The sequence below is a fragment of the Chiloscyllium plagiosum genome, chromosome 12 (assembly GCF_004010195.1).
Source record: "Chiloscyllium plagiosum isolate BGI_BamShark_2017 chromosome 12, ASM401019v2, whole genome shotgun sequence".
Classification (NCBI taxonomy): Eukaryota; Metazoa; Chordata; class Chondrichthyes; order Orectolobiformes; family Hemiscylliidae; genus Chiloscyllium; species Chiloscyllium plagiosum.
The window spans coordinates 58051379-58066901 of record NC_057721.1 but is presented as its reverse complement, the minus strand read 5'-3'; the positions used below and the strand labels follow the sequence as shown (position 1 = coordinate 58066901).

Sequence of the window (15523 nt, the reverse complement as noted above, 5' to 3'; positions counted from 1 at the left end):
TGTACTCTATGCTACTTTCTCCCCACCCCCCATCCTCCTCTATCTTATCTCTCCACGCTCCAGGCTCACTGCCTTTATTCCTGATGAAGGGCTTTTGCCCGAAACGTCGATTTCGAAGCTCCTTGGATGCTGCCTGAACTGCTGTGCTCTTCCAGCACCACTAATCCAGAAGCTGGGTAAACAGACACAATTTCTTCTTAAATGAATGCAAGGTGAGGGAAAGCAAGGACTGAGAGTATGAATTCAATGCAAAGGGACACAAATGTAGGTAAACAAAGACCTGTAGTGAATGGCTTGCATCAGTGGCGGCACACTTACCTTGGAAGCTTGGGTTACTAGTTTAAGATTCAGTTGAAGGACCTAATACAGGCTAATGCTATCAAGGAATGTCATGTCTAGATGCAGTCTGTGTGATGTGACATTAAATTAAATCAAGGCCATGCCATCAGAAATGTTCATAAAATTAGTACAGTAGTCATAGGGAAGTTCTCCCTGCAGTCTGAATGACAACAGAAATGGCCATGTAATCTAGCTTAAGCACAAATTATCCACTGTGGCTGACTACAAAGAATAACAACTACACTTTGGAAATACCTGATTAGTTGCAGAAAACATTCACATATGCTGGGGGTAGGAAAGCTGCAGAGTTAAACACTTTGTATGTTGAGGAAACTTTTTTAAATATACAAATACTTCACCTATTTGCTGTGCATGGGAATGTGACACAAGATTCTCCAAATCACATCTGTTCAGCTTGTTTAGCAGTTACTAAAATAAATTTACATTTATTTAATGCTAAAACATACTTCATAATGAATGCAACTCTAATCCCTCAATGTCAACGCACTGAAGAAGGAAGGAAAAAGCACAATTAACCTGGTGTCCCATAAGGAGGGAAGTCGACTCTGCCCAGAGGCGTAGGAGGAAAATGGCCAGGTTCAGGAACATACACAGAAACCCTAGGTCGACAAGGGTTTTGAGGCAGAGGGTGACCGGGTGGTTGAAATGGATATGACTGCAAAGGAAACCCGGGTTCAAGTTGCGATAGTCCAAGGCTGCTGTGCAATGAGGTTGGCAAGGGTGGTCTAAAACTCCCACTCAGCGATACGTCGGTCATGCCAGTATTTGAAAACCAGTTGTCAGATTTGTACGTATAACAATCTCCACAGTTGGAAACACAGGGAACATGCCAATTTTCAACGTGTCCTGTAGGGGAACTGTAAGGATATTCCTTTGGCTGGGTTGCAGCAGTAGCAGCAGCATAACTCTTAATATTCTCTGCAGAATGTGATGGGAGCTGCGAAAATTGTCCAGAATAATTCGAGAATCCTCTATCGTTGGAGCATCTATTCTTTGGCATTGGACCAGCTGCAAAGTCAAAGGATTTGATCTCTGATGTTAAGAGAGAGTTCTCGCTGTCTGTTTCATCATTTTCCTCTGGTCTGTTTTTTGATGATTTTGCATACTCTTGTGAAGGTTTTAGAAACCTGTAGACATTTGAAAAAAAAAAACATTATGCCACACCTCATCCACAAATTGTTAAAACTGTTTTTTATTTGCAATGTGCAGGTAAAAGCTAAATTATGTAGTTTATGCTGGAAACAAAAATAACAGAATTATGCTCAACTTTGGTTTTAAAAGCCGAAATATTTGGAGATGAGAAAAGTTGTTCAACAGTTTCGAATTCAGAGAAAAAGAAATGGAGTGCATTGAGTCTTGATTTCAAAATGAATCGAGAAAGGATGCTCAAATGAATGAGAAGAAATAGATTAGATAAGCACTAGCCATTGTAACAGTGATAAGTTAGAGTCAAAAATATTTTCTGAGCATGTTTGGTATTTTGACCAAATGACAATAGGAGGCTGGCATGATTAAAAACAAAATGTGCTTCTTTTCCTACAATGGAAAGGTGACCAAGGGAGAGAGTCTGTACCAATAACCACATGGACAGTACTATGCAAGCACGGTGAAAGTGGGTACTACAGATGCTGGAGATTAGAGTCAAGATTAGAGAGGTGCTGGCAAAGCACAGCAGGTCAGGCAGCATCTGAGGAGCAGGAAAATTTATGTTTCGGGCAATTCCTGATGAAAGGACTTTGCCTGAAAGGTAAATTTTCCTGCTCCTCAGATGCTGCATGACCTGCTATGCTTTTCCAGCACCACGCTAATCTTGACTCAGTACTCTACAAGCATCTACTGAATAATGTAGAATATTGCCTAGATATATCACAAGTATAAAGAATCAAAAGCAGGAAGAGGGCATTTGGCCAGTAAAGCCTGCCAGCCATTCAACAAGATCATGGCTGATCTGCCACAGCACCTCATAGCCCTCAACTCCATAATATTTCAAAAGTGTACTTGCCTCCTCTTTAAATACTTAGAGTAACCTAGCCTTCACAATGCTGTGGAAGAGAACTCAAGACATTCACTGCCCCCTGAGAAAAGAAGCTCCTATGCACCTCAGTTTCAAATAAGAGCATTCCATTATTCTGTAACTGTCTCCTAGTTCTAAATTCCCTCACTAGTGGAAATATTTTCTCAAAAGCTACTTGTCAAGGTATCTCAAAATCTTGCATGCTTCAATAAAAAGCACCCCTCATTCTTCTAAACACAACTGAATCAAAGTCAAATATGCTGAGCCATTCTTGCTAAATTAACCACTTCGTCCCAGGGATCAGCCTAATGAATCCTTTTTGAAAGGCCCTCAATGTCAGTACATCCTCTTTTAAATGAGGTCTAAGACCATGCAACAAGGTTATCCTACTTTTAATCTTTAACCCCTCCCCTTGCAACAAAGGCCAAAATTCGATTTGCTTTAATTACTTGCTCTTAATTATCTGCCATTTTTTTGCCCACTCAATCATCTTATCCATATCCCCTTGCAAATAACTTACATCCTCATCACAAAATGCTATTCTAGCTACTTTTGTGTCATTAATAAGTTTGGATATATTGCACTCTTCCTTCAAGTCCTTAATATGGAATGTAAATAGTTGAGGTCATAGGACTAACCCTTGCACCGATTGTTGCAGATTTCCAACCTGCAAAAGACCCCTTAATCCCAACCCTGTCTATGTCAACCAAACCTCAATCCAAGCTAATACATTACCCTCAATACTGTGAACATTATATTTTGCAATGATCTTTTATGTGGCATCGTATTAAATGCCTCCAAATACGCTATATCTACCAGTGCCCCATTATCAACTCTGCTAGTTATATCCTCAAACGATTCTGACAAATATTTCATACATGATTTCCCTTTCACAAAACGGTGTTTGATTACATTAAGCTTAAATTCTTAATATTGAAACCTAGCATTTTCCGAAGATGTTGATAAGGCCTCTTCTGCAGTACTGTGCACAGTTCTGGCCGCACTGCTATAGGAAGGATATTATTAAATTGGAGGGGGTTCAAAAAGATATTGCTTGGAACAGAGGATTTGAGTTATAAGAAAAAAAAGGCTAGATAGGCTGGGTCCTTTTTCATTAGAGCATAGGAGGCTGAGGGGGTGACCACATACAGATTTATAAAATCATGAGGGGAATACTTAAGGTGAATAGTAAGGGTCTTTTCTCTGGAGTGGGGCAATTCAAAACTAGGGGACATATTTTTAAGGTAAAGGAGAAAGTTTTAAAAAATACATGAAGGGCAACTTTTAAAAAATATATTGATTGTGGTTAGTGTGTGGAATGAACTGCCAGAGGAAGTGGTGTATGCAGGTATAGTTATGTTTAAAAAGATATTTGGATAAGTACATGAATAGGAAAGGTTTGGAGGGATATGGGCCAAATGCAGGTAAGTGGAACCAGTTTAGTTTGGACACCTAGTCAGGCATGGATTAGTTTGACTGAAGGGTCTGTTTCCTGATCATATGACTCTTCCATGTTAGAGAAAAAAGCAGAACAAATACAGTTAGGAAACAATCAACTGGTTGTGCATCATTTCAACGTCGGGGGGGGGGCAGAGAGGGGAGGAGAGGAAAAAAAAGGGTTGATTGGTGATTGGCGATCTAATAAAAGTCTTCCAAATTATGAAAGGTTTCTGGTAGACAGCGGATATAGAAATATTTCCCCTTCTGGGGAAGAGCATTTATGAACAAGAAACAAGAATAGGCTCCTCGGCACTTTGAGCATACTCTGCCATACACTAAGATCATGGCTCATTTAATTTTAATTCTACACTTCTGCACACCCCGCAAAGGGAAAAATAGACAGCATAAACAATAGGAGACACCTATGGGGGGTAAAATATACATTTTTGGTTTTCTGTAATCAGAAATACGTATTAAGTTCAATTTTTTAAAAAGCTGGAATGCAAAAGTAGTTCCAGTAATGGTTGACATGAGACATCACATGTTAAAACTTATCCACTCACTAATGTCCATTAGAAAAGGAAACTGCCATTCTTACCTGGCCTGGCTTACATGTGATTCCAGATCCTCATGCCACCTTCTTCCTTACTCATTGAAGTAGCCTAGCAAACCACTCAGCTCAAGGACAATTCGGGATCAGCAACAAATGCTAATCTTGTCACAGTCAAAGAATACATCCAAAAAAAAAGTATGTTTTCTTTGTTACCAAAAAAATATCAAGTTAGAAAGTGAAATTATCAGCTATCTTTAATGTGAAGTCGACTTAAGAGAGAAAGTTTCAATGGAGGACACACTGAACCTTTGGGAGTGACTGAAGACAATGGCTTTGGTCTCACAAATAATTTAACTGAATGGAACTATAGTCCATCTAAGGCTAAATATCTGATAAACAATTTGTAAATACTGTCAGTGAAGGAGATCAGAAAAGTTGAGCTGGGCATTATCAGTTTGGAGGTTTACCTCATGTCAGTGATAGCACACCAACTGCCTGCACTTGAGAAAAGTAATAGCCCAAGGACAAAACAATTTTGATGACCAATGCAAAATCAACACACTGGTGACCCCCTGAGCATAACAATGGAAAAAAAAGTAATTGGAATAATTAAGATAACTGTGGCAAAAGCTGCAAAAGAGATGAAGAGAGGATATGCTCAGAGGCAGATGTAATTTTTGTTGTTCATTTGTGAGAAATGGGTGTCACTGGCTGGGTTGGCATTTATTGCTTATCTTGAGTTAACTTTGAACTGCAGATGCTGGAAATCAAAAACAAAAATAGGGTTCAATAATTTTAGGGCGTGAGCACCTTCTGCCATGACCTTTCCCCAACCCCACACAACAGGCCTTGTCATCACGTGGGCCGCTATTGCAACCAACCCATTGGCAGCTGCCTTCTTAAATGACCTACTAAAGCGCTCAGTATAAGGCAACAGCTTACCTTCAGTTAGAGATGGATAACAAATGACAATTTGGCCAATACCACCCATTTCCCGAGAATGAACAACATTTTGGTGAGTTACAATTGTCACTTCCCACTTTTGAGTCTCCATACATCTTCCCACCGGCCTGTCTCTCCTATTTGTCTGACTACGGGCACCATGCAGGCTCACTGAACCTCTTGTATAAGAGCTCCCACCACAAAACCGCAAACAAAATACTCAACCACTGGGGAGCTAACATTTATCAACTGAATGCATCAACATTTATAGGTGTCTGATCACATCACAGTCAGAACACTGTGTTCAAATTTTCAGAAATATTTGAAATCAGAGTCCTACCCAAAATACACACACACAAAATCAATGTAAACAGGAAACATTGAGTATGTGCATCTGTTGTGCAACTGGTTTTGTTCACAAGCAAAAGATTTACTTTGGCCCCACAAAAACTAAAATTCAACACAATGCATAGAAGTTTTATTTATACTAGTAGCCAACAGTCATTTGCTAAAATTGAAACATTAGAAACAGAAGCAGTTGATCATTCAGCCCCTCCAGCCTGTTCTGCAATTCACCAAGATTACAGCTGATCTGACTGTGGCTTTAACTCCACCTACATATCTGCCCAACATTAGTACAAAAGGTACATCATGAGCAAACAACAGATGATAATCAAAACTAAACTTGAAACTCTACACAGTCTCATTCTAATCTTGACGTACCTGCCCCAAAATTCACATTCCCAGTGCTGATTCCTTTTTTTATTACAAAACAGGAATGTAAAGAATCCAATTTTGTTGCTTCGAAGAACTTATTTTCTCTAAGCCATGTCAAATCTATTACTTATTCCTCTTGCTGTGATTATCTGCTGCGAACGTGGTTTTAAAAATGCAAAATCACTTTCAGGAACATCCTAGACATGGTATTGTTGTTGATCATTCAATTGCTGACAGGAAACACAACCACATTCATTTCCCTCCCTACAAACACCTTTTCACTATTACAAGAATCCAAAAATGTTTACCAGGGCTCAGCTTGCCTGCATTTATCCAGTAATCAGTTAGTAAAACTGATTTGAATTGCAACACAATACTCAACTAATTAGCTCTGTTTAAAGTCAGCCTCTGATCTTAAACTAAAGCAAAGTATCGCCCAAGAAGTGCATGTTAACTGCCCACATTTCCTGTTTCTTCAGTAAGGCCAGTTATCTCATCAGTATTTTAAATAAGTGATTCTAAGGAGATACAAATAATTGGAGCGATCATATCAGGATGTTTCAGACATGAAATTTGTAAACGGCCCTGAGTTGAGTTATCTTCAAAGGAAGATGGAACACAAAATTGGGACAGCCTGCTTCACAGGAAATAATCTTCTTTTATTGTGGAAAAGATTATTAAATACTAAGAGTAAACAATAAAGATGAAATTAGTTTAGCATTTCTTAAAGTAAAATGAATGTAAAACAAGATTTGAAATTTGCACATTTATGCATGGAACAAGTGATCCTGTCAAATCTGCAGCACAGATAAATGAATTTATTTTAAAATGTGGTTGATCATAAGGAATCGGAATGGGAGTAGACTGTCCAGCTCCTTGAACCTGCTCGGACAAGGATCATGGCTGATGTGACATTTCTCACATTCACTTTACTGCTCTTCCCTGGTAACACTTGGTTCCCCTACTGATCAGGAATCTATTTCAACAAATCTACACAAAGACTCTACCTCCATAGCTCTGTGGCAAGGAGCTCCAAAGACTCTCAACCCGCTGATTAGGAGATGCCTCTTAATATCACTCTTAAAATAGCCCCTCTTTGCTCTGAGATGATGTCCTCTGGTCCTAGACTCTCCCATGTGGGGAGACATCCTCTCCGCATTTACCCTGTCAAGCCCCTTATGAATTCTATATATTTCAATGAGATCACCTGTCATTTTTTCTAAATTTCAATGAGTCCCAATGTGTTTGTCGAACAAGCAAAGGATAATCTTGCCATATGGGGACCATCCTAGTGAACTTTCTTTGAACTGCCTCCAAAATGAAAGATAACTATTCACGGCACTCCAGAATTGATCACCTACAATATAATCTCCTTGGAATGAGGGCCAACATCCCTATTAGCCTTCTGGTTTCCTGCTGCACCTGTGTTTCAAACCTCCAAGTCCCTGCAATTTTTCTCTATTTACACACTGTCACTTTGTTCTCCATTCCAAAATGAACAGCTTCACATTTTCCAAAAACTATACTGCATTTGCCCACTTATTCAAATCTCTGTAACCTCTCTCAAGTGTTTGAATCCTCATTGCATCTCGTCCATCTATTTTTATGTCATCTGCAAACATGATGCATGCACTTCCTTCCTCCAAGTCATTAACATATATCTTAAACAATTGTGGTCCTAGCACTGATCCCTGTGGAAATCCACTGAAAACCAAACTTAAAAAAAAAACCCATACTTGCTATTTCCTGCCATTTAGCCAATTCTTTACAGATAAAGCCTGTACTCATTGGATTTTAGAAGAATAAGCAAAGACCTTATTGAAACATGCAAGCTTCTTAGCAGGTATGGGGGGAGGTTATGTCCCCTTGAGGGAGACTCTAGGACCAGAGGGCATAATCTCAGAATAGAGGTTCCCATCTAAGACAGATGAATTTCTTCTCTGAAGCTGAATTAATCCGTGAAATTATCTACCTCAGAGAGCTGTAGAGGCTGGCTCATTTGATAAATTCAAGGCTGAGACAGATTTTTAACCATTAACAGAATCAAATGTTATGGGGAAAAGCAGGAAAGTGAATTTGAGGATAATCAGATCAGCCATGAGATCATTGAATGACAGGGCAGGCTTGAGGGGTAGAATGGCTTACTTCTGCTCCTATGTCTTGTGGTCTCATCATTCAACTCCAACAGTAGAATTTATGGTGCTTGCCCAGAATTCCCTCAGCACTTCAAGATCTCTCATTTTTTGGAATTCCAAGAACAATTACAGTACAAAATCCAGACTGACTTGAGCACCAAGAAATTTAATAACGTCATCCAATTTACATATCCACCACCTTGGCCATGTCACTCAAAATCAAACTAGTTTCGATGAATGACGCTCTGCATTCATGACAAGTGTTTAATATTAAATCCATGAAGATGCTCTGGTTTCTTTCTGCTTTATCGTTGCTATTTCAACTTCATTAGTATTACACATGATAATTTCAAGACTCAATGGGTCACAGTGGAAAATTGTTTGGGAAGTAAGGTTGCAAGTTTAAAGCTTTTAATCGCATCTGGCTGTTTTGCTGTTGAAAAATGGCTTACTTAGCTTGGAAGTTTCTCACTGTGTCAGTCTGCATTCTGAAACACTAAGCACATACACACACACACACACATATATATATATATATGGAACTGTTCAATACATTTCTTTTTGTTCTGTTGAACAAGTAGAATTGCTTTTTAAAATATGCACTTGTCTGAAATTTGCTGGTTCTAATTTTTATGATGTTAACTCTCATTTGACGGTCATTGTCAACAAGTTAGAAACCTCAAAGAAAGAGGAAGAGGAAATTAAAACAAATTTACAAATACATACTAGATCTACAATCATGCAATAAAATCTACCATCTGACTAAATTCCTGTTTCATCATATACTTTTCCTATTTCTCTGTCACAAAACAACATCCTTTTTATGCTGAGGTTTGTAGCATACCACCAATATTAGTGCAGATCGACTGAACAACAGTGATACATATTAAGTAATTCATTGGATAGTTTTTCTATTCCTTAACACAAATTTTTTACAGTGCAATAAATAATCTGGCATAAAATGCATCTCAACAATGGTGATTCACATCAGAACTGGAAAGGATTCAATGGCAACTTGAGGATATTTGTGCAACAGCACAAAGAAAGATCAAGGTGAAGCTCATACCTTCGGTATTGTAGTGCAAGGCATTAATGCTAATTGTGTAATTTACTAATCACACTGCGTATATTACAGGAAGGAAATATTGCAGGACCTTGATCCCTCTCATAGAAACTTGTGGTTAAGGTATAGTCTACAGTAAGCCTGCAAGTGACCATTCCTCATGCATAAATGGTATGCAGTCTCACTAACAGGGCAACTTTTACATCCATGTGTTTTCCTTATTCCACCGATTACAAATTCACTGGGGCTGTTGATGGACGCTCTTTTCTGCTTCAAAAAGTGCACCAACAAGACCAAACCAAGGTCTCATAGACAAAGACAGCCACCTTTCTGGTTTAACTCCAAGTCCTTTTGCTGAACTGTATAAAACCTACTGCATTTCAGTAACTATTTTACAGATTAAATGAATGTGACATATTATTACAAATTCTGTTAGGTGTTCACTAGCCTTAGGTTTGTCTCCCACCAGATCTTAATTTATTCTGACCATTAGTCACAGGGGAGGGGCACTTTAAATTCATGGGGTGTGGGCATTGCTGCTGGTGTCACATTTATTGCCTGTCTCTTGTTACCCTCGAGAAGATTGTGGTGAGCTGCCTCCTTGAACGGCTGCAGTTCATGTGGACCCACAATTCCGTGAAGAAATGGATTCCAAGAGTTTGACCCAGCAACACTGAAAAATGGGACATTTCCAAGTCAGGATGGCAAGTGGCTGGAGGGGAACTTGCAAACAATGGTGCTCCCATGTGTCTGGTGCCTTTGCTTTAAATGATAATGATTCTGGGTTTGCAAAGTGTTGTCTGAAGAACCTTGGTGAATTTCTTCAGTGCAGTAAATAGAACACACTGCTGTTACTGCACGTTGGTGGTGGAGGGACTCAACATTTGTGGCTGTGTCATAGATTCATAGAGATGTACAGCATGGAAACAGACCCTTTAGTTCAACTCATCCATGCTGAATGGATATCCTAACTTAATCTAGTCCCATTTGCCAGCACTTGGCCTGTATCCCTCTAAACCTTTCCCATGCATATACCCATCCAGATGCCTTTTAAATGCTGTAATTGTACCAGCCTCCAACACTTCTTCTGGCAGCTCATTCCACACAGGCACCACCCTCTGCGTGAAAACGTTGCCCCTTAGGTCTCTTATATCTTTCCCATCTCACCCAAAATCTATGCCCTCTAGTCTAGACTTCAACTCCAGGGAAAAAAACCTTGTCTATTTATCCTATCGATACCCCTCATGATTTTATATACCTCTGTAAGGTCACCCCTCAGCCTCTGATGCTCCAGGGAAAACAGCCCCAGCCTATTCAGCCTCTCCCTATAGCTCAAATCCTCCAACCCTGGCAACATCCTTGTAAATCTTTTTTGAACCCTTTTAAGGTTCACAACATCTTTCCGATAGGAAGGAGACCAAGACTGCATGCAATATTTCGAAAGTGGCCTAACCAATGTCCTGTACAGACGCAACATGATCTCCCAACTCCTCCACTCAATGTTGTGGCCAATAAAGGAAAGCATACCAAACACCCTCTTCACTATCCTACCAGCGACTCTACTTTCACTGAACTATGAATCTGCATTTCAAGGTCTCTTTGTTCAGCAACACTCCCCAGGACCTCACCATTAAGTCTAAGTCCTGTTAAGATTTGCTTTCCCAAAATGTAGCACTTCACATTTATCTAAATTAAACTCCATCTGCCACTCCTCAGCCAATTGGCACATCTGATCAAGATGCCGTCGCACGGGGAGGTAACCTTTTTCACTGTCCACTACACCTCCAATTTTGTTGCCAATCAAGTGGCTACTTTGAACTGGATGGTGTTAAGCTTCGAGTGTTGTTGGAGCTGCACTAGTTCCAGGCAAGTGAACAGTTTCCCATCACACTCTTGACTTGTGTCTTGTAGATGGTGGACAAGCTGTTGGGAATCAGGAGGTGTTATTCACTGCATGTTTCCTAGCCTCTAGTCTGCCCTCATAGTTACTATATTTCTGTGGGCAAAAGTGAGGACTGCAGATGCTGAAAACCAGAGTTTAGATCAAAGTGGTGCTGGAAAAGCACAGCAGGTCAGGCAGCATCCGAGGAGCAGGAAAATCGACATTCTGCACCACCTCGTGCTCCCGCAAGGAGGTTGAGCAGTTCATCAACTTCACCAACACATTCCACCCCAATCTTAAATTTACCTGGACCATTTCTGACACCTCCCTCCCCTTCCTGGACCTCTCCGTCTCCGTTAATAATGACCGACTTGACACTGACATTTTTTTTTTTACAAACCCACCGATCCCACAGCTACCTGGATTACACCTCATCCCACCCTACCTCCTTCAAAAATGCCATCCTATATTCCCAATTCCTCCGCCTCTGCCATATCTGCTCCCAGGAGGACCAGTTCCACCACAGAACATACCAGATGGCCTCCTCCTTTAGAGATCGCAATTTCCCTTCTCACGTGGTTGAAGGTGCCCTCCAACACATCTCATCCATATCCCGCACCTCCACTCTCAAACCCCACCCCTCCAACCGTAACAAGGACAGAAACTCCCTGGTCCTCACTTTCCACCTTCGCATTGACCATATCATCTGCCGACATTTCTGCCACCTCCAAACGGACCCCCACCACCAGGGATCTATTTCACTCCCCACCCCTTTCCGCAAAGACCGTTCCCTCCGTGACTACCTGGTCAGGTCCACGCCCCCCAACAAACCACCTTCCCGTCCTGGCACCCTCCCCTGCCACCGCAGGAATTGCAAAACCTCCTCCCTCACCACCATCCACGGCCCCAAAGGAGCCTTCCACATCCATCACAGTTTTAACTGTACATCCACCAATATTGCTCCAACGTTGCTCCCGATACGTCTCCTGCATATTGGGGAGACTGAACACCTCCTCGCACAGCGCTTTAGGGAACATTTCTGGGAAACCCGTACCAATCAATCCCACCGCCCCGTGGCCCAACATTTCAACTCCCCCTCCCACTGCCGAGGACATGCAGATCCTGGGCCTCCTCCACGGCCTCTCCCTCACCACCCGACGCCTGGAGGAAGAACGCGTCATCTTCCACCTTGGAACACTTCAACCCCAGGGCAACAATGTGGACTTCACCAGTTTTGTCATTCCACCCCCCCCCCCACCTTACCTCAGTTCCAACCTTCCTGCTCCATTTCTAACATGCCATTTACTGTATCCGTTGCTCCTGATGCAGTCTCCTCAACACTGGGGAGACAGGATGCCTATTGCAGTGCACTTCAGAGAACATCTCTGGGACACCCGCACCAACCAACCCCACTGCCCTGTGGCCAAACTCCCCCTGCCACTCTGCCAAGGACATGCAAGTCCTGGGCCTCCTCCATTGCCACTCTCTTACCACCTGACGCCTGGAGGAAGAATGCCTCATCTTCCATCTTGGGACCCACCAACTCCATGTCATCAATGTGGATTTCACCAGTTTCCTCATTTTCTCTCCCCTACCTTACCCAGTTCCAACCTTCCTGCTCAGCACTGTCCTCATGACCTGTCCTACCTGCCAATCTCCCTTCCCACCAATCCACTACACCCTCCTCTCTGACCTATGACCTCCACCCCCACCCCCATTCACCTACTGTACTCTTTGCTACCTTCTCCACAGCCCCAGCCCCACCCCATCCCCATTTATCTCTCCACCCTGGAGGCTTCCTGCCTCTATTCCTGATGAAGGGCTTTTGCCCGAATCGTTGATTTTCCTGCTCCTCGGATGCTGCCTGCCCTGCTCTGCTTTTCTAGCACTACTCTGATCTAACCAGTGTATTTCTGTGGCCAGCCCAGTTCAATTTCTGGTCAATGGTAAACTCAAGGATATTTAGAGTGAGGAATTCAGTGATGGCAACACCACTGAGTGGCCAGGAATGGTGGTTGATTGTCTCTTAGAGATGGCAAAAGTGAGTACTGCAGATGCTGGAGATTACAGCAAGATCAGAGTGGTGCTGGAAAAGTACAGTAGGTAAGGCAGCATCCAAGGAGCAGGAAGTTTGATGTTTCGGGCAAAAACCCAATGAAGAAGGGCTTTTGCCGAAAACATCGATATTCCTGCTCCTCGGATGCTGCCTGACCTGCTCTGCTTTTCCAGCACCACTCTGATCTTGACTCTGACTGGAGATCGTCAGTGCCTCGCACACGTGTTGTAAATGTTACTGAGCACTTGTCAACCCAAGCCTGGATAGTGTCCAGATCTTGTTCCGTTTAAACATGGACTGTTTCAGGAATTACAGAAAGTTGTGCAATCATTGGCAAATATTCCCACTGCTGACTTAACAATGGTGAAGTAGCTGCAGATAGTTGAGCCGAGCACACTACCCAGAGGAACCCCGACAAGGTATCCCAGAGCCGAGATGACTAAATTCCAACTAAATCATCTTCCTTTTTGTGACTCCTATTGTTGAGCTTTCCCCCAGTTCCCATCAACTCTAATTTTGCTTAGGTTCCTGAAGCCACTCAGTCCAATGTGGCCTTGCCATCAAGGACAGTCACACTCTCTCCACTTTTAGACTTCAGCTTTTTTTGAACCAAGTCTATAGTGATGTGCGCTGTCAGTGAGCTGTTTATTTCGAAGCGAGTGCTGCTTGCTAGCACTATCAATAATACCTTTCACTGATGATGGAGAGTAGATCAATGGAGTGGTAACTGAACGCCTGCTGCTCATTATGTTGCAAAACAAATCAGTTTTTTAACTGCTTAAGTTTTCAGAACATTTGGAAGGTGTCAGGTATTCAAGACGTTTTGTATGTATGAAGACAGCGAACTTTAGTTAGTTATAGAGGTACCTATGAGACCTGCACAAGGAAAATTATGGCCTAAGTTCAGAAAATTCATAAATTGGGGGAAGACTGGTACAACTACAACATTTAAAAGGCATCTGGATGTGCACATGAATACGAAGGGTTCACAGGGATATGGGCCAAATGCTGGCAAATGGAACTAAATTAAATTTACAATATCTGGTCGGCATGGATGAGTTGGATCGAAGGACCTGTTTCCATGCTGTCCAACTCTATGACACTATGAATGACACTATGACACAATTTCCAACTGCAAATTTGTATAAATGATTTGGATGTGAGCACAAGAGATCCAGTTAGTAAGTTTGTAGATGACACCAAAATTGAAGGTGTAGTGGACAGTGAAGAAGATTACTTCAGATTTAAATGGGATCTTGATCAGATGGGTCAATGGGCTGAGAAGTGGCAGATGGAGATTAATTTAGATAAATGTGAGGTGCTGCATTTTGGGAAAGCAAATCTTAGCAGGACGTATACACTTAATGGTAAGGTCCTAGGGAGTGTTGCTGAACAAAGAGACCTTGGAGTGCAGGTTCATGGTTTCTTGAAAAAGGAGTCGCAGAAGGGTGGATAGTGAAGGGAACGTTTGGTATGTTTTCCTTTATTGGTCAGAGAATTGAGTACAGGAGTTGGAAGGTCATGTTGCGGGTGAACAGGACATTGATTAGGTCACATTTGGAACATTGCATGCAATTCTGGTCTCCTTCATATCAGAAGGATAGTGTGAAACTTGGAAGTGTTCAGAAAAGATTTACAAGGATATTAACAGAATTGGAGGATTTGAGCCAAAGAAAGAGGCTGAATAGGCTTGGGCTGTTTTCTCTGGAGGGTGGGAGGCTGACGGGTGACCTTATCGAGGTTTATAAAATCATGAGGGACATGGATAGGATAAATAGACAAAATCTTTTCCCTGTGATGGGGGAATCCAGAACTAAGTGGCATATGTTTAGGGTGAGAGGGGAAAGATTTGGGTCATAGAGTCAGATGTACAGCAGGGAAACAGACCCTTCTGTCTAACCCATCCATGCCGACCAGATATCCCAACCCAATCTACTCCCACCTGCCAGCACTTGGCCCATTTCCCTCCAAACCCTTCCTATTCATATACCTATCCAAACGCCTTTTAAATGTTGCAATTGTACCAGCCTCCACCACTTCCTCTGGCAGCTCATTCCATACACATACCACCCTCTGTGTGAAAAAGTTGCCCCTTAGGTCTCTCTTATATCTTTCCCCTCTCACCCTAAACCTATGCCCTCTAGTTCAGGACTCCCCGACCCCAGAGAAAAGACTTTGTCTATTTATCCTCTCCATGCCCTTCAATTTTGTAAACCTCTATAAGGTCACCCCTCAGCCTCCAACGCTCCAGGGAAAACAGCCCCAGCCTGTTCAACCTCTCCCTATAGCTCAAATCCTCCAACCCTGGCAACATCCTTGTAAATCTTTTCTGAACCCTTTCAAGTTTCACAACATCTTTCC

General features: G+C 42.0%; 1 protein-coding gene across 2 annotated transcripts in view; it reads right to left on the bottom strand.

Annotated features, from left to right (window-relative positions):
• Positions 1-15523, bottom strand: part of LOC122555309 (E3 ubiquitin ligase TRAF3IP2-like) — a 65653-nt gene that overhangs the window by 22027 nt on the left and 28103 nt on the right. The window contains exons 1-2 of one of the 2 annotated variants that reach the window (XM_043701177.1): positions 4413-4516; positions 877-1487 (exon numbers count right to left, since the gene is read on the bottom strand). In XM_043701177.1, the coding sequence (XP_043557112.1) occupies positions 877-1360 (484 nt within the window). In that variant the 5' untranslated portion in view covers positions 1361-1487; positions 4413-4516. Of the gene's footprint in view, positions 1-876; positions 1488-4412; positions 4517-15523 lie in introns of those variants that run through there. The other variant, XM_043701176.1, reaches the window with a different exon arrangement.